Below are 20,537 nucleotides of genomic sequence, written 5' to 3' on the forward strand. Positions count from 1 at the left end.
AGTTCAGAGGTTGTGATTGTGGAATAGACTTAAGTTATGTGTTTTGACAGGAGCAGTGTTCATCCCTGGTGCAACCATATGCTCAGTATGTGCTGGTTTTAATTTAAATAGATATCTTAATTTAGACATTAATTTACTTTGGAGAAATTGGATATAAACAATCTACAGCCACATCACTGGCTGACAAGTCTGGTCACAGTGTGCATTCTCAAAAACATATAAGCTCTCATCCCTACAGATCCCTGATCTGGCCATACCAGTATCAAACTGGGAAATAGATCTTAAAATGAGACCAAATGTTACCTCATGGAGGACAACAATATTTTCATATGCCCAAATCTCTATTTATTCAGTGCCAAATACACGGAGCACATATCACACAGAACAGAATGTGTGCTATGTGTTTCTTGGATTCAGACATTTGTCCAGGTGGCACTTTGAACACCGCAGATAATTGTTTAACCGCAGTTAAATGTTAACTCAAAACTTGCCACATCAGCACATTATTATTATCATGTTTTTCCATTATTCCATTTTCCCTTATTACCTGTTGGTGCTTTGCCTGTTTACTTTGTATTTTTATCTTTTTCTTCTCCTTAGTTTATAAGGAATTCAACACTGATTGTTGTTTGGCATCACTTCACAGGGATATGCTGCTAGTCCTTTGTAACAATATGTTTAGTAAGTTAATTAGTTTCATTTCATTTGTATCCCTTTAAAACATTAATAAGACAGTTAAACACATTAAAAGACAGTGATTAACAATTTAAGTGTTTTAGCACCTTAATTAATTAATTGAATACCTAATTAGACCTAATTGGTGACTGCTGTTTTAGCTGCACACATTGACAGGTATGTAGAAAAAAAATGTGTGTATCTTTTTAATAGCACACACACCTCCTACAACACACAGGACATAAAATGGTTTAACTATGATGAGATGTTAAGTATAGATACAGTAAGTATATAAGTAACAATGCTGCCTAACCCAATTAAAGCAGTTAGAACAAACAGAGCACTCTGTCTCTGGGCATAAGGCTGACACCCATTCACCTCTGTCGTGCTCTCATTCCTTCTCACGCTATCTTCATCTTGCAGTCCCTCATTCTCATTTTATTACTCTTTCAGATGAAATCAAGTGATTTAATTGTTGTTTTGTTTTTATTTTGCTAGAGTTTGCATGCAAGTGATTAGTGAAACCAAAGAACATTTTTGTGAAAGCTGTCTCTCTTTCCTTGTCTCCCTGAGTGTGTGTGTGAGCACTCTAGTCTGGGAGATGCATAAGATTGTCTGTGCTCATGGTGTGATTATGCTGTGGTGAGTTAGATGGCTTGTGTCCTTCTCTCTCCCAGGGGACAGAACCGATACCTGCCCAGCTGCAGACGGACCTGGAGGTGAAGCATGAGGCCATCCAGGTGCAGCAGGCAGAGAACGGGGAGGTGGTGCAGCTCCAAATGCCCGTCAACACAGTGGGAACCTGAGGAGTGTGGCCTGGTGCAACTTTCTGTTTGCATTGACTGACACATAAGGGCATGCTCCAATAGGGTATTGAGGGTGGGATTTTTTTTTTAATGAACGCAGGGCTGAATTGCTAAACTAACCAGTGTGTTTTTGGTTTGTGTTTCTGTGCTATGATTGCAAAAGAATGATGTAAAGGATGTCCAATCAAGAGCCAAAAAAATTTGTCAAAAAACTCTTTTTCATGCTGCAGTCATAGTGCAAAAACACGGCTTTGGAGTGGGAATAACGGCACTGCTGCAGAAATTTAGAGGAAGTAGGGAAAGAATTGCCAGTGGCACAGATGGAGCATGGACCATCAGAGGCCACAGCCCAAAATTTAATTTTGTCAGCCAAGCATTTTACTGGAAAATTTCCATCATTTATCAGCTTGATTAGCGAGAGCTGATTTACAATGATGCAGTGAGCTCTCAGCTTCACAAAGAGCAAAGAGTTCAGCAACTTGGCCTGGTTGTCATTGAAATCCTCCCCCTCTCCCTCAGCTTCCAGTCTCTGTACTTCTTAAAACCTGTGCTGTAAGCCCAGCTCTGCAGTTGTCTAAAGTGAATGTTAACCCATGACAACTGGAGCTGTGCCTAGGCTTAAGAGGCTTGAAGGGGAGCTGTTAATAATGTAGATTTATTGCTTTTTTTCCTTAGAAACTTTGATTTACCTTTTTATTCACCTCTCACCCCCTTTGCCCCCTTATCCTCTTCTCCTGATGGCTGTTGTCTCTGTTTCACAAACCCAGCTGTAACATGCTTCAGTATTTGTTGAGATTTTGTAGAAGGCAGAGTTTACTAGGACATACCAGAATCTGGCAATGAACACATGGAATATTAAGAAAAGAGATGTTATGTCTCTCTGCATAACTTGCTTTCAGAAATTTATTCAGATGAATAAAAGTTCATTGTTGCCAAGAAATGTTTTCAATTTTTCTTTGAAGCAGATTGTTTTCTTGTTCTTACAGTAGTCAGTAATCACAGATGAAATAGACTAAAATGTATATTTAGGTATTAGACCCTGATGGAGTGTAGTGTGTGGCTGATTCTAGAAGAGCCAGGGTTTTATGCATGTCTTTCAACAGTGACATGCCCACTGTACATGTACATTGTACACACCCACTTTCTAAACAGGAGTCTGTGGCCATGCCAGGAGCCCTTCTCTCGACTACACATACCAAAACACTTAAGACTCATTTACATTCACAGTATTCAATTGAAAACTAGAAAAAAATTAACCAGGATTAATGTATATTAAAATACAATACAAAGAAACAAATAACTGGTCATTCTGAACCTTAACTTTTTTTTTTTTTCCAAGTTGTCCCTTATGTTGCAGCGGGGACCCACATATTTGGCGACTAAAATGGCACATTGGATTTTCCTGCAAAAGGGGTGGAAGTGTGTCTCTAACTGAAAGTTTTAGAACTCCTGGCATTTCTTGCCTCTTAAATTTGAATACTGATTGCAGTCTAACAGGAAATATAGCTTTGTTCCTTCCTCTCTCTGGGGCAGTCTAGGCACAGCCTGTCTTCCCTGGGCAGCCAGGTCTGCTTGTGATGGTTTCTATGGCCAAGCTGTGCTCACTGAGCCTGTACTGTAAGTAATTTCCTCATTTTTTTCTGTGACAGGGCTCAAATTGCCTACCACCATGCACTGTCTGTTTAGGGCCCGCTAGCAATCAGATTTGTTTGGGATTTTTGTGATTTCTTTCCAATCGATGGTGTATTTTTCCTTTTTCTTTTATTCTAATTCGGTTGGGTTAAGTAGTCTATTGGTTCTTAGGCTGTATATGGTTAGATGAAGCTCAGCGAGACACTGTTCACCTATTGGTAATGCAGAGCTTTGTAACGGTAGGAGTAGGGGGGTGATTGCGTTTATATTATTATAGAGTTTGATGGTTTGGATGTTAATTAGTGAAGGGTATTGGTCTAATTTTCCCCTTCATGTGTTGTTTGAGGTATTTCTCTGTACCCTTAGGGTACTTTTATAGAATTCTCAATGCAAGATTTCCATTGGGTATTTATCCCATTTGAAAAAATTGTACTGTGTAAGCAGACCCCATAGGGTGCAGGTGGTTCCCTAACTGATTTAAATAATTTGTCAGCTTCTAATTGGTATGCCAAAATGGATAGTTAGATCTACGGCACAACACCCATTCTTGCCTTATCTTTCTACAGAGCCCCGGAAGGGACATAGAGGGGGAAAAAATCGATGGTTGAGAAAAAAATCTCGAGATCTCGCAAAAGTTTTTCATTTAGGTCAATGTACTTCCGGGTCAGTTCGGCAAGAAGGCCGCATGGAAATCACAACAATGGAGCGCACACACCCGTGGGAGAGGTTCATAGAATTTTGAGACTGGCCTCAAATATAAAGACATTAAATCAATGCTTGGCAGTAGGCATGGTTTTCACATAAGTGAGAGACATCTGGAGAGAATTATGAGGGGCCGTTTAGGAAATACAGTCATGCGCCGCTTAACGTCCATTCGGACAACGTCCGTTCGCATGTATGTCTATAGTCCCATAAGGTTATAATAAAGTTTAAAAATCCCGATCACAGAACGGGACATAGCGGACATAACCATATAATGGTACAGTGTATTAATGTGTATTATGTTTAGTTTTGTACAGTATTAACCAACTTAACCCATATGTGTTGCCCTTAAGGTATTTATTTCTTTGTTTCAAATTTCTACTTCAAAAAAATAAGTTGTTGGTAATTATTTCTTATTGAATATAAGAAGTTGATAACTGCTTTGCAGTTTGTGGGTTCGTTCGTAAATGATATTCGTTGTCTGCTCGTGTCGACTGATGACGTCTCTAGCGGTTCAGTCACTTGCGGTTAAACTGTTTCTAGTTCGGCAGATAAGAAAGAGATACGTGAGGCGTAATCGAAATATAAGCTACTGTGAAGCATCTTAAAGGCAATGTCGTCAGGTGAGTTATCTGACATGTTGTCTGAACATATATTAGTAACAATTTAGTTAAGAACGATGTTTGATAAGTTATCTTAGTAGTGATTTGTTTGCTATCATACATAAGTTAATGACAATGCTAGTAGCCAGGGTAATTGCTACCTACGGTACAAAACGGCAATGTATATTTGTTTTACAACTATGTACACAAGTGTTCAGTTAAGAACACAGACACTGAATATTTTTGTATTGTTTTTATTTACAGTTTTCACCGTATGCAGCATGTATGAGGAAATATCAAAGTAAAAGGTCAATCTTACTATGACTCTCTTCATTTACAACGGTTTAACTTGGTGTTGAGTCAGAGTTTCCACACACTGCACGAGAAGACTACACCATATATTACAGTGTACTTTACCAGATACATTAGTTGAAATACAGTACAGTACTGTATGTTTACAGTATCTTGGCTACAGCAGCCTACTCCATACAGGTTTGCTAAGTATATAGTTTGGTGTTTGTAAAATGTCCAAATCACATAACATCCTATTTCACAGAACATATCGTGGACTTGAAATGATGCATAGCTGGCATTTCAGACTTTTGTTAGACAGACACATATGAAACATGTACGCATTCACATGTGAAACTTTCACACACACATCCAGATATAGCTTAAGTTGCTTAATACCATACAATAGCCATACCATACAATACTAAACATAATGTAACATGCCTTGTGTAACATAACATCCTTTGTGGAAGTATGACACTGCACAGAGCAAGCCAGCTGTTTATTAGGCAACCACACAGAAAGTACTCACACTCACGGATGGAAAAGGAGGGGACTACACAGAAGGGAAGAGCAGACACAGTCAGGGTGGGTAACTATTTACAATGAACAAGAGCACTGCTGCAAGGCATGCTGGGCAAAGCTCTGCCCACTACCCCCAACATGCCACACTGCCCCTGCCTAGGTGGTTAGCTGTCCCCAGCCACTCATAACAAAGTCCTGGAGGTGTTGGGGGAGCCACCGCTGACGCGGAGCCTGCTGCAAAGGTCCCTGGGTGGCCCTCGGCAATGCAATGGGAGCTGTTGGCTGACTCTCAGGCCCTGACTCCCCCCCGGATGGAGCCAAGGGTTGGTAGGGTGCGAGCCTGTCGCGGTGGAGCACCACCACCCGATTCCACTGGACCAGCCACACTCGGTACACAACATCCAACAGTCTCTCCAGCACCGTGCATGGACCAACCCACTGACTCATCAGCTTGGGGGAGAGACCTTTCTTCTGCTCAGGGCTGTACACCCACACCGACGCCCGCAAGGCAAAGTCCTCCCCCGTGCACCGTGAGTCGTACATCCATTTCTGTCGAATCCTGGCGCTGGAGAGAGCCTGTCTGGCCAGGTCATGCACTTCCTGGAGCTGCTCCTGGAGTGTGTGGAAATAACCCAGGCCAGGTGCGCCCTCCACCTCAGGTTCAGGGGCGGACTGAAAATTGAGTCTGTGGGGGTCCGGAGCTCGCGCCCGAACATGAGGGCCACAGGGGAGCATCGGGTGGACTCCTGCACTGCCGTCCGGTATGCCCACAGGACCAGAGGCAGGGGGAGGTCCCAGTCCTGCTGCCGGCAGTCGGTCAGGACGGCGAGCTGGGTAGCCAGTGTGCAGTTGAAGTGCTCAACCAGCCCGTTGTCCTGGGTCTTCTTGATCCCCAGCCGCCGACAGACCTCACCGAACACCTCAGCCTTGAAGTTCCGCCCCTGGTCGCTGTGCAGCTCCTCGGGCACACCGAAATGGTAGAACATTTCGCTAAGCAGAAGCTTGGCGGTGGTAGTGGCACTCTGGTCCGGAACCACATACGCCTCGGGCCACTTGGTGAAATAGTCCGTGGCCAGGAGGACGTAGCGGTTCCCTTGGTTGGTAGTAGGGAAGGGGCCCAGGACGTCCACACCCACATGCTCCATCGGGGGCCCCCACCTGGTACTGCTGCAGGGGAGCGTGTGAGCGCTGGGTTAGCCCCTTCCGTGCCGTGCAGGAGTCGCACCGATGGACGAAGAGTTCGACGTCCTGCCCACACCCTGGCCAGTAGAATCGGGACCGCAGCTGGTGTAGAGTCTTGGTGACCCCAAAGTGCCCCCCCCCGCCGAGCTGTGGATGAACTGCAGGACCTTGGGCAAGGCACCAGAAGCTGGATGATGTCGGGGCGGTCTTTGGGGGACTGCCAGTGGCGATGGAGGAGGCCGCTGCAGCTGGTGAGGCTGGACCACTGGGAGTAGAGGGCCTTGGCCTTGGATCCAGCGCCAACACTGCCGCACACGCCGGTCGTTGGCCTGCCCCCACCCAAGCCTGGACCCGGGAGAGAACAGGGTCTTGGCTCTGGCCTAGTCAGAGCTGCTGTGGATACAGGGTTTCCACGCCGCTGTCGCCGCCCGCTAGAGAGGTAATCTCGTCGCCCAGGGGGGAGGTCTGCAGGGCTGCCACCACTGGGGTTGCCGCGTCCCGGTCCTCAACACGCTGACAGTACCAGCACTCTTCTCCCTCACAGGGGTGTCTGAGCAGGACATCCGCGTTGGTGTGGAGTTGATCGGCTCGCTGGTGGACCTCAAAATGGTAGTTCTGCAGTGCGTCAAGCCACCGGGCCAGCTGCCCCTCTGGCTCCTTGAAGCTGAGGAGCCAGGTGAGGGAGGCATGGTCGGTGTTCATGATGAACGGTTGTTGGGGGTCAGGGTAAGCCAGCGCGGGAGCCTCGACGAGTGCTGACCAGAGCTGGGCAAAAGCGGCAGCACAGTCCTGACCCTACCAGAACGCCTGGCCTTTCTGGGTCAGCTAGTGAAGCGGGCTGGTGATGGTGGTGAAGTCGTGGACCAAACGCTGGTAGTAAGATGCCAGGCCCAGGAAGCTCCGCAGCTCTCCAACGTTGCAGGGAACAGGCCAGTCTCTTACCATGGCCACCTTCATGGGGTCGGTGGAAACCCCTGCGGCGCTGACCACATGCCCCAGGAAGGACATCTTCCGCCGGAACAGGTGGCACATTTTGGGGTGGAGACGCAGACCGGCCCAACGGATGGCATGGAAGACATCCCTCAAGTTGGCCAGGGCACCCTCAAAGTCCGTGGTGTGGGTGAGGAGGTTGTCCAGGTAGACCACGCAGCGGCTCCAGGGGATGTCAGCCAGGATTCTCTCCATCAGCGCTCCAAGGTGGCCAGGGCATTACAGAGACTGAAGGGCTTGACCCAAAACTGCCACAGCCCCTGGCCGATGGAGAAGGCCATCTTGGGGTGCACCTCCGGCGTCAACTCTACCTGCCAGTAGCCACTGTGGAGATCGAGGGAGCTAAACCAGCGGGACCTGACAATGTGGTCAAGGGTGTTGTCAAAGTGTGGCAGGGGGTAGGAGTCCTTGCAGGTGAACCTGTTGAGGAGGTGGTAATCAACGTAGAAGCGCCAGGTGCTGTCCTTCTTCTGGACCAGGATGGTAGGAGTGGCCCAGGAGCTACTGGAGGGCTCAATGACACCACCATCTCTGTAACCTTCTGTTCCGCTGCAGCCCGCTTGGCAAAGGGTAAGCGACAGGGGCAGAGGCAGATAGGCCACACATCACCAGTGTCAATGTCATGTTGTACCAGGCTGGTGTGCGTGCAGTCCTCGTCCCTGGCCGTGAAGATGTTGGCGAACTGCTGCAGTAGCTCCCACAGCTGATGCTTCTGGCCTGCCTCAAGGCCCCCGCAACTCTGTTGGTACAGGTTGTCAACCATTGATTTTTTTTCCGCTCCATGTCGCTTAAAATTTTTCTAGTTGAACTGATTTTTAGTCCTAAATCTTTAATTGATTATTTGTTTTGTGTTAGTAGAACCAAATGTGAAATTGTACCTGTTTCCCTGACTTGAAATTTTCTAGAAAATATATATTTTTTTTAATTTTGATTGACTGCAAGGGCCAAGGTCTGACAGAACTGTTGCAAAACTGTTGTCTACGTACTGCTTTGGTTGGTGACAACAGCACCAGGTCAACTGCATACACCAGGTCATCTGTGTTGATTAGAGTTAAACTGGGTGCTGCAGACCCCAGTGTAAGCTAAAATGAAATGTGTAAGTGTAAACAGGAAAATAGTTTTCCAGATTAATAAATCTATCTTGAGGTTGATCTTTTCAACCAGTACTCTGTGAAGCTAAATGTGTCTTGAGCTGGCACATAAAAGTCCATTCCATCAACAGCAAATGTGTTTCTCTTCTACTTCATATTTTTCAAATTTCAAGAGTTCATTTCTCTGTCTCTGGTGGAGGGGTCAAGAGTGTAGTATTGCTTTACTTTCTGCTGTCTTCCATATGTATGAAAGAAGAAATACACAGAAATTGAAAACATTTTAAAATGAAAGTAATAATTATGAAAATAATTCCTCTTCATGGGAGCAGAAGTGCTGAGAATAAGAAAGCTTTTAAGTGGTCTTATGGTTGCAGTTAAAACACAGTAGTATTGTTTCATTTTGTTTTCAACAAAGAATGTTCAATGCTCCCCCTGTGTACTTAGTTAAATGCCTTCCAGTTACTTGAATTCCAAATTTTCATTCTGAATTGCCAGTGTGAACAAACACCAGAGAGTGCCTGTGTGTGCGCATGTGTATATTTGACCTGAGGCAGCAAGAAAGAAAATAATTATTTACGAGTCGTTACATGTCTTTTCAGAGGACAGTAGGAGATGACCTACCCCTGCTGTCCTTTAAGATACTAGTATAGCCAAAAAGAGCAGGACAAGAGCCACATGTTTTTTTTTCTTTTGCTTTTGACACATAAGCCAGTCAACTGGTTCAGTTCCACCTGGTCCCCATAAGTTAAGTTTGATTCAGCTGATGATGGAATCGGCATCTGTATTTAGCAATTCCTGGTGACAGGTCTTTGTCACTTAAATGTGAAATGTCATTGACTTTTGAGGCTGATTTCATGTTGGCTACCAGATACAGTGACTTTGACATTACTGCTATTGTGTATTATTGTCAATCCTACAAGGTGTGGAGAGTTATTGGAAAGCTTTGGACTGGACTATGTTTTACCAGCCCTTTTGGCCCCTTGTTTCTGAATCGCCCTCTGGTTTATCTTTCGGCTGTGTGTGTTACTGGCTCATTAACTGCACATTGTCATGAAACAGATAAGCTTGAGTAACATGGCAATGAAATGAATACCATTTGTCCCCTCTGAAAACACTGGGTACACAAATGTCATACATCGGGCAAGGGCTGTGATGAAGAGGACATAACTATTAGAGAGGTGAACCCCTCACTCCAAGCTGGGAGAGAGGTACAGTCTTTACCAGAACCACATGTCTAGCAAAGACAGATGATTTACTGTCCTGCTCTTCTGACATTCTCCACAAAACTAGTGCAGGACAGACAGTGTGAATTAAAAATGAATAACTATAGTTAACTCTTTTTATAAGAACCACATGCAGATTTCTAAGTACTGTAAAAATCAATTTCATGTAGTTATTGAAAACACTGGAGCAGAATTATTGCCGTACTACTGCTGTTTAAATACTCTAATAAGAGTAATTTGGGGTTCACTTGCATATAATTTTATACTCAAGTCCAATGGTTCATATTGTGAAAAAGTGGAAAAAAGCTGTTAATGTGAAATTTCAATTGAAGTGTCATTATATTGTATACAGCACCTAGCACCATTCTTGAGAAAATAGTTCTGTCATTAAGCGAAGTGCTTGAAAACCAATAGCCATGGCAGAAAAAAAGAATGACATAACTTTATGCCAATAAAATAGGTTTGAAAACAGGGAGGGGCCAAGGAGACTGAAATATAATGTAAACTGGCAAGGTCCCCCCGCAGACCAATTATTGTCACATAGCGTTTCGTGAAAGTTGCTGTAATGCGAAACATTTTGGGAAAACACAGCAACAACAATGACATTGTAAAGTTGCATTTCCCAGACAGTGCCGCTGCAATTTAATAAAGCCAATTTCTGCTCGTGGTTTTTGAAAACGCTGGTTTATGAGACTACAATTCCAGTACAGATCGACATTTGGGGGGCGACGACACACCATATACAAAGCGTCACTTTAACAAAAGCACGCAGGTAGTCGGCTTGTTAGCAGATGATGTTTTAAAATGAAAGGAGTTGTAAGCGCAATAGCGATGACAATAATAATAATGCAACAACACAACCTTACAAATCCATAAGGCAAGCAACATTGCTAGGCTACCAATAGCCATTGCTAGGCTAGCCACTATGCTCCTTTTTAACCGATAAAAACATTGGAGACTATCTTTCATGTCTAGCCAGCAACTACATGAGACATAACTTGGCCAGTCAGGCTGTCAATAGAAATTAAGCACAAATACTCTTCATTTCCGATTAAAAACATTGAAAATATCGGCTATTACGAGGCAGACCGAGAGGCTCAAGCCTCAGAACACGACTGACCAATGAAAAACACGAAACAAAAACACGTCACGTTACGTCACTTCCACCTCCACTGACTGCCACCTCCACTGGTAGGACATGTCCACCTGCGTGAAGTTGGCACCCCAAGTATTTAAAAAGTTCGAAATGGTATTACTGTTCGTTTGTGCTACGTTTGTGCCGGTTTGTACCGTAAAAATTTTCGTTTGTGCTGCTATGGTTTTTTAGATATAAACATTGCATCTTTTGGCGATGACGTCACCCAGCACCCCAAGCTTCTCCGAATTGCTCCAAAATGGTCTCGTTCGTTTGTGCTACGTTTGTGCCGGTTTGTACCGTAAAAATTTTCGTTTGTGCTGCTATGGTTTTTTAGATATAAACATTGCATCTTTTGGCGATGACGTCACCCAGCACCCCAAGCTTCTCCGAATTGCTCCAAAATGGTCTCATTCGTTTGTGCCGTAAAAATTTTTGTTTGTGCTGCTATGGATTTGTAGATATAAACATTATATTTTTGGACGATGAGGTCACCCAGCACCCCAACCTTCTCCGAATTGCTCCTAAATGGTCACGTTAGTTTCTGCTACGTTTGTGCTGGTTTGTGCCATGATAATTTTCGTTCGTGCGGTCATGCTTTAGATAAACACTGTACTTCATGGCAAAAATTCTGTGACAACTTCCAGAACGCTGCTTTCTCCATAACGAAGAAAGTGGCTTCTACTGTGCAACGTTTTGCTGGTTGGTGCCCTGAAAAAACTTACATTACATTATTTCCTGATAGGCCTATGTGAGATACGTATCATCTCACATAGGCCATGTAATATTTAATATGTTTAATAAACATAAGCCATACGTGTGTGGTCCTGCAGGTATACAGGTAATCTTGAATGTCTATAGACACCGCCCCATTTCATTTTTTTCCTGTTCTGTATTTTAACTGCTCTATTTGAGTGTAGAATGCACGAGACCACCTGTGGGTATTTAAACTGTGGGAACGCGCTGTGTTCTTCAGTTGGCAGTTAACATGAACTGAAGTAAAAAAAATCAGCCGACCCACAAATATTTGTTCATTCATTCTTTCAGAATCCACCTATTAAAAATATGTCACCTGTGGAGTCATCTCAGATATAAGCACAAACGAACCAGACCATTTTGGAGCAATTCGGAGAAGCTTGGGGTGCTGGGTGACGTCATCGCCCAAAGATGCAATGTTTATATCTAAAAAACCATAGCAGCACAAACGAAAATTTTTACGGTACAAACCGGCACAAACGTAGCACAAACGAACAGTAATACCATTTCAAACTTTTTAAATACTTGGGGTGCCAACTTCACACAGGTGGACATGTCCTACCAGTGGAGCCTGCAGACAGACCCTTCTCGGCAAGGCACATATGAAGTGACGCACTGTTTGAACACTGGTCAGATTTGTGACCAAACAGGAACTGTGCCATGGCAGACTACACATAACTGAGACACTAAAAACGTGTTTTGTCTCAAAAGAATGCTGCTGAAAAAGATAAATGTTTAAAAGAATTCTGTCAAGGACATTGTGGTTAATTGGAATTATATTTTAATTTGATTTATTTATAGATAGCACAAAATGCTTTCAGAAAAAAATGTATCTTCAAATTTGTTTGTTCCATGTTTGAAAAGGAAGCTTAGGATATTTATATTATTAAATAGGAGAATCATTTATACAAAACATAAATATTTATTTTATCCATTCATTCTTCTCCATTTAATTTATTATAGTCATTTGTAATTCCACTGCAAAGACTATTGTGGCTGGAGAATATCATATCCTATTCTATAACTGATGTTCACACCCTCACTCATGCTTTGCATCTATAATATTATAAGCAACAAGCTACACAATTGCAGAAAAACTTCTATATTGATAACAAGAAAAGAGAATCATTCAACAAGAAGACCAATGATTCACAAATTTGTTATAATTCAGCATAGTCATGCATAAATTATTAGAATCAATTATTACACTTCACAATGTTATATTTAAATAGCTATAACTTTTAATTTATCAAGTTATTTGAAGTGATTTTTGCCAGGTGATGGAACTAAATGCACATTTATATCTTGTCACAGTGGATACGCTTAGTTGGGGCAAGATGTGAGTAGGCTTAATTTAACATTAAGTTAATATTTGTGACATCTGGCAGACACATGTATTCAGAGGACTCCCAAGTCAAGTACAAAGGGCATCCAGCAAAGCGACATGAAGGTTAGTTTTATACTAGGAAACCACCATCTACAAACACATGTGCCACACACAAAGTGTAGAGACCTCAAAGGCCCACCTGGCCCAACATGCAAGCACACTGCTTCTATTCAATTTAGAATTGATTTGTAGGCTTGTACAAACAGCATATTATGTTTTTCACACAGAAAAGTAGTGGGAAATTGGACAGCAATGCAATGCAACATAATTGAGTCAGTCTATTTTCAGTATAAATAATTTTACAGAATTGTTCAGGCTTATAATACAATCAAAACCATTATACTGTTGAGGTTAATATGAGGCATGACATGCTCTCATATTGAGGCCAAATTTTGCTGACAAACACTGTCTCTATACATTACAATTACAATTACAATCAGCAGTTATCCGCTTTACAGTTCCACTAGGAATCTGACTCAAGCCAAGGTCCCACTGAAGTTTTGTCAGTCCACAGAGAAAGGAAAGGAACAGAGGAGACAGAGAAACCAGAAAAGACACTGTCTTTATGTGATAGCTATGCAGGGCAGGGCCACTGTAGTGGTGTGGCTGGTATGATTGGGGATATGACTGTATACTGTTACACAATTACAATTCCTTTTACACCTGCACTGTCTTGTTTGCACTTAGTTTTACTGTTTTCTGCTGCTCATCATGTTATCTCACTGTATAACATGAATGTCACGTTATATCCTCAGGACACTTCATCTGCTCTGTACATAGTATCTGTTGTGTAAATAGTATATATTTCTTATTCTGTCATTATATATTCTGCCATCTTATTCTTCTATTTTTTATATATGTTTTTATATTTTCTTCTATTTTTATTTATCTCTCTACTGGTGTGTTGTGTGTGACTTATTTGCACAGTTGGAGTGTTGCAATTACATTTCACTGCTGAGGTACTCTGTACAACATGCATGTGACAAATAAAGCTACTTCTAAATTAAGTGGCAACATAGAAACCAAGAAAAACGATAGCCCATCTGATCAAAATTAGAAATACACAAAAAATTATCAACTCCTCGCTGGTTTTTGTGTTTGAGTGGCGTTTTTGAGCAGAAAGTAGATAGAAGAAATGATTCAACTTGAACAGCTGAGCAGCTAAAGGAACATTGTGTACTAGAATATGTAATGTCAAAGTAGCACATGGTTAAGGTTATGTGCCGGTATATAACTTAGTCAGAGGGGAGTATGGGTAATGTAGTGTGCCAGGGTTTAACTCTGTAGAACATTGTATACAGTAAAAACACAGAGATGTATGGGTAATACAGTCCTATTCTTCTATAGCTGCCCATAGCTCTAGTCCAAAGCTCCAACATTAGCAGGATGTTTACTTGGAGAAGTTTAATAGCAAACATATGGCTTCAAATGGAATCAGTGGATCAGAACTGCTGAGCAGCATGTGGAACTCAAACTTATAATATCCAGTGATAGCTACTCTTCACCCACTAATTGCATGACTGCATGGTCAAAGCCAGTATTGCCTCCATCAGACCTGAGGGACTGCATAATTTCTGCATCATATATCATTCTGCACATCTGTGGTAATGAGTTCCATAATGTATTTTCATCAGAAAGCAAAAAGACAAAGCAGAGGCCTATTCATTTTCAGCTAAATAAATGCAGTGATGTACTTGCGCCATCTCCGTACCAGCTGAGTGGCTCTGTATTAGCCAGTGGGGGAATCTGGGAGACTAATTTCCATTCACAGCAGCAGATGTGCCAGATGACGCATACAGTAGGACCAAGGGTCCAGAAGAACACTTCATCTGAACTGCACACTCAGTAACAAGCATGTAAAGGCACCAGGCCTTTTAGAATTTAGCTGGAATATTCATAGTTTTGTCTAATGGCTTTATGGTTATTTACATTTATTCATTTGGCAGACGCTTTTATCCAAAGCAACTTACATAGGTTACAGTTCTTTACAATGTTATCCATTTATACAGCTGGATATTTACTGAGGCAACTGTGGGTTAAGTACCTTGCCCAAGGGTACAGCAGCGTCCCAGCGGGGATTGAACCGGCAACCTTTCGGTTACGAGTCCTTTCGGTTACGAGTCCTGCTCCTTAACCACTATGCTACACTGCCGCACCATTATTAAATGGTTTTATTTAAAGTACATTCATAAATACATACATATGTATAGGTTATATACTGGTATAGGTTAATCAAAATAGCCTAACCATTTCCTCCTGTTCATATTAAATTGAAAGCCGTAGAAATAGAGACAGAGCTTAGGGTTGTGTGGTCTTTGGATTTCAGTTGTTCCTTGAGCTGAAACAGTCTGATTTGGTCTGGTCCAGTCTGTTTTGGGTTTATATAAGTGATATGGGGCCAGAACAGTGCCAGAACTCTGATGGAACTGAAGAGCTGATAGTGATGTGGAACTGTTATTACCTCTAATAACAAAATAAGAATTAATTAGAAAAGCTTTTCTTTTTATTCTTTATTTCTCGCATGCGAATGTGCCCTATTATTTCTATAGTTTTCAGAGTTTGAGAGGAAAGTGAAAAGTGAAAAAAACACACACCTACAAACATACAATAGGCATAACAGCCATATCCCCAATCATACCAGCCACACCACTACAGTGGCCCTGTCCTGCATAGCTACAAAGACAGTGTCTTTTCTGGTTTCTCTGTCTCCTCTGTTCCTTTCCTTTCTCTGTGGACTGACAAAACTTCAGTGGGACCTTGGCTTGAGTCAGATTTTTCCCCCAACACAAGATCAATCAATGTTTGTCAGCTTTTAAGCTCATAACAGTCCAGCTCCCAAAGACTGCTTTACAGCTCACTGCTTCCAGAGGCAAAAAAACAACTGCAAAACCCAGCTAGAGTAAATAAAAAAAGGGGGGGGGATAAGTAAGCTATAAGTAAATGTAAAGGCCATTTGCATGTTTTTATGCTGAAGATATGGGTTGTTATGAATATGTAAATGTAAATATTGATACCTATCAGACAGTAGCTGGGGTTTTGAAAGTACTGTGTTGCCAACAACTACGTCCCAGGAATCCCAAGGTACACACACCACACCAGAGACAGACTGTTAAAATGGATCTCTATCATGATTTCATTTACACCACTCAGATGACCATTCAGTAGCTGTGGACCAACCAGGGTCTATAAAACAGTATAACCCCAAACCACACCACTCCAAATCAAAGAGAGCACTCCAACATTAGGTCAAATCATGCAGTTGTTTCCAAAAACCACGTATTCCCCTTACACAGCACACAACTACCACAAAGTGCAATTCATGCAAGCAGGATAACCCCATGCCAACCAAGAGTCACTTCAGTCATTTTGCCCCTCCATATGCCATCACCAGTCTAAGGGTGGCCATGTATATAGCCAGGACAACACAAGGGAAGGATGGACAAATAACTAAGAAAAATCATAATTAAGAAAGTCCATTTGTCAGGGTCCCTCCTGACTGGAAAAAAAACCCCACATTGAATTTCAGTCAGTGTTGGACTGAGGAGCTCTGACTACTGTGGAGATACAGTATAACAAATATAACAGTCTTACACCTGCATTATCCTTCAGTAGTAGACTTACTGTATCTAAAGATATAACATAAAAATGCCCACATACTTGGTTGTGAGAAGTCCTATCCATACCATACATAATCACATCAAGGAAACTGCAATCGCGTCAACCATTTACCAGACATGTATCTATAGGCCCATGTATTAAGACAAGCAAACACAGGGCTAACGTTTGCTGACTAGATTAAGATGTCAATAAAAATGTATGCCTGGTTTCTTGAGACAGACAGTGGATGGTTCGTACAGCACGCTTAAAAGAAAAAGTGTATTTCTCAAAATTATTTTGTAGATTATTCCCCAAACAGATGAATAATCTTTCCAAATTTCCCTATTGAATTTAAGGTGGGAGTAACTGACGTTAACTTTAGCTATTTATTAAATTAGCGAACGTTACTATCGTCCAAAGTAAGTTAGTAACACTCCAACGATAACTACTATGCAATAGATAAACTATTCATTCATCACATTACCTATGTCTGCTTCCTGTTTTTCCTCCTGTTCTTTTTCTTCCCTAACTCGCCCATCCCGCAGAATCAGGTAAGTATTACTAAGGGGGGTGGTGATGTGCCGGGGTGATGCTGCAGGCAACCCAGAAAATAGGCTGTGTAGTTATGGGTTTTTTGCAATATTTCGAAATAGTAGTATTAAAATAGTATTAGTAAAAACTAGTAAAAGTTTTGTAGGCCCAGCCCTACTTTTGAATAAAACAGACCTGGTATTATGAAAGAATTTCAATCATTAGCGCTGTCAGGCGTATCTAGCAACGCTGACAGCGCTTCTCATTGGTTGTGACTCTAAATGATGTAATGTAATGTTTATTATATGATTGCCATGTAGAAGAGGCTTGAAATTACTTAATAAAAACAATGAAATCTATATATCTAAATCAATGTATCTACTGGACTGAATTGCAAGGCAGATTTCCCTCATTTCGGTGCCACTTAACCCTTTGCGTATGGTCTCACTGGTGTGATTAGCCGTTTAGCGGGTATGCTAAAACCAGTGCGATTAGAACACTAGATTGGAGAAATTCTAGCTAATTTTAGCTTTGAGGAAACAGCGATTTAACTCTAAAAATATGGCAATTGCTAACTGAAAACTGTGAGAAGCTTAATAATGCTAATGAAAATAACTAAACATGAAAGGTAACACAGGTGCTACACAGCATAAAAAATAAGTTACGTGCGAAAGGGTTGTTAAGGCGCTAGGTTTCTTCCTGTATTTTTTCCCTTTAGTCATACCTGATGCGGGAGCACACCTCCAATTTTCCGAGGCCATGCTTCCGGGGAAAAAAACGCCACTTGTATCTATTCCATGTTGATATCACAGCAACAGCACTATGCTGCTTCCATGTGGTAGATAGAAACACATGGCTACAAAAGATAAAGTTTGAAAACATATGCTAACAATGCGAACATTTGTAAAATGTTTTGTATTTATTTATATTTATATATTTAAGTATACTTTAAACTGTTAACAGTTAATATATCGTTCAATTTCAAGTTCAAATTTGCCTTAGCAATAAAAAAGCCATTCTTTAATGTCGTCGACCATCGTTTTGTCCTTTTTTTAAGTATCGGTTCAGGCAATGTTTAGGCACCGGTACCTTTTTAAAAGTATCGCTTTAGCACCAGTATTGGGAAAACCCAAACGATACCCAACCCTAGTTATGAACCCCTGAAATACCAAGAGCTGGATCCAGAAAAGAGTCCACACAGCCAGCTGGTCCTGAAGCTCACTGAGCAGGCCAACACCACCATCTGTGAGGTGCAGGAGAGTAGGGCCTACTGCAATAACAATTCCAGTCCGGGTAAACCAAATTGTAAAACACCTCAAACAAGCTTATGTTGAACATATACTTCAACACAAAGTAAAATGGAATACTACTGGAACCTAGAAAGAGATTATACACTGGCAGAATATCTGACCATGGTCAAAAATATAAAGCAGAGACAGATCTTGACAAATATTGCCTAAGCACGGTGGTACAGTTTGTAAAGGATGGAGCTACACTCACTGCCGTCCGTTGATTGGTCAACAGAGAGTTGTCACTTCCGTGCGACAACGTGAATATAAGGGCTGTCAACATTAACGTGTTAACACTCATTGACAGCCCTAATACAAACACAAAAGTTCATCAACCGTCTCTGCTGTGTTGCGTTCTTCGTGCGCTTTTATGATGTCACGCTACTTACCTAGCTGACGCAGCAATCGCCATCCAGCATACACCCCGCCTATTAAGTAGGGTACAGTTGGCAGTGGAGACACAAGCCGTACCAGGGTTTACCGTACCAAACCATTACGTAATGAACCGAACTGTACTGTACTGTACTGCTTGGTGGAAACGCACCAAAACCGTACCACCGTGCTTGGTACCCCAACAGGAGGGTACCAAAAACCAGTACGGTATGGTACGCTTATTTTGGTACGGTTCGCAACTTTTGATGATGGAAACACAAATAATTGCGTACCATACTGTACCGAACTGTACTGTACTGCTTGGTGGAAACGCGCCATTAGTGAACACAACTTGTCTATTGGAGAGGGCCGACACAGGCAAACCTGGAAAGCCAGGGAAGACAGGCTCTGTGAGCACTGTCATACAGGGGAAGTTGAGACTGAGATCCACTTTCTTCTAAAATGTACTAAGTACTCCCATGCAAGGGAAATTTTCATTTCAAACATTAAACCAGTCCTCCCATACTTTGACCAATTGGCTGACACAGGCAAAATGTCAGTCAGAATGTGAGAGGGGCTCACATCCCCACTAGCAGCCCAGTTTGTGGCCACATGTGATGATGTATAGTTTACTGTTGGATATAATGTTTATTGTTGATTCATGTTTATTAGTTACTAATTTAACCTGTCTGTGTCAGAGGAGGCTCGTCCATTGAGGAAAGAGAGGATCATCCTCCCTAAAATTCCAGGGAAAAATAAACTTCCAAAAGAACTTCCCTGTTAAAATACTGATAATATTACTATTTTAACACTTCGAAGCCACAAAAATCGTCTCCCCGTGTCAAAATACCGACAGCGCCCCCTACCCTTTAAATTACTTTAAATACCCTTTAAATTACTTTCAATGCTCAAAATAACAAGGATTGCAATTTGAATAATTAAGTGGCAAATAATCCCAAAGCTTGATGTTTCAAATTATAGCGTTCTTGTGTTAAAAAAAAATACAAATTACAAAACGGGGGTAAATTTAGTTAAATCCATTTAAATTACTGAGAATAAACTTTCAGGTTAGGCTGAGTGCAATGAACAATAACGTTTAGAACACAGACCTCACAAAAGCTGTGATGTGTCATGAGCATTTAACGTAATTTACATCGATAAATGCCATCCTTGTTAATTGAACAATTTCACGTTGTAGCTTTCGCAAGCACACAAACTACAGACAATCTGCGCTGTTTGGCGAGCATAATCATTTACTCTATTTACAATTGGTGTCAATTATTCTGTGAATTATTTGTTTGGTAATATTTCCGCTACCCCTGTTTCCAGCTCACCCACCACCACTGACTATTCAGAAACGTTTTCTGGGTTTTTTCGATGTTCCGAGGGGGCGAGATGCGCAGTCGTTGTTCAAGGTTGTCGACATCTTTTTCAAATGAATGCCCGTGTACCCTCAGTAATTATCTTAAACCTGGCACGTCCCGTTCACTCTAAGACTACAATTTATCAGTTTCAATCATTGTAGCAAGCTGTTTTTAAATTCTAGCAATTTGACTTTAAACAACAGAACGCAACAATTTACCACTTCTTATGTATATTTTTATTGGCAACTAGTTTTGGTGTCATCTTCAAATTCATTTTTATAGTATATGGTCATGTGAAGGACAGAACACATCTGTCATTCCCACTAGCCTCCCTGGCTATGCACTATGTAGTTCTGTGGTCGACCACCCCTTGAAAATGTAAGAACT

General features: G+C 41.9%; 1 protein-coding gene across 1 annotated transcript in view; it reads left to right on the forward strand.

The window, feature by feature from the left end:
* LOC118782394 (BTG3 associated nuclear protein) overlaps positions 1-2,410 on the forward strand; it is a 36,044-nt gene extending 33,634 nt beyond the window's left edge. The window contains exon 13 of the mRNA XM_036535723.1: positions 1,353-2,410. Coding sequence (XP_036391616.1) covers positions 1,353-1,481 — 129 coding nt within the window. The 3' untranslated portion in view covers positions 1,482-2,410. The remainder of the gene's footprint in view (positions 1-1,352) is intronic.
* Positions 2,411-20,537: the final 18,127 nt, after the last annotated feature.

This window comes from Megalops cyprinoides, chromosome 8 (assembly GCF_013368585.1).
Source record: "Megalops cyprinoides isolate fMegCyp1 chromosome 8, fMegCyp1.pri, whole genome shotgun sequence".
Taxonomy (NCBI): domain Eukaryota; kingdom Metazoa; phylum Chordata; class Actinopteri; order Elopiformes; family Megalopidae; genus Megalops; species Megalops cyprinoides.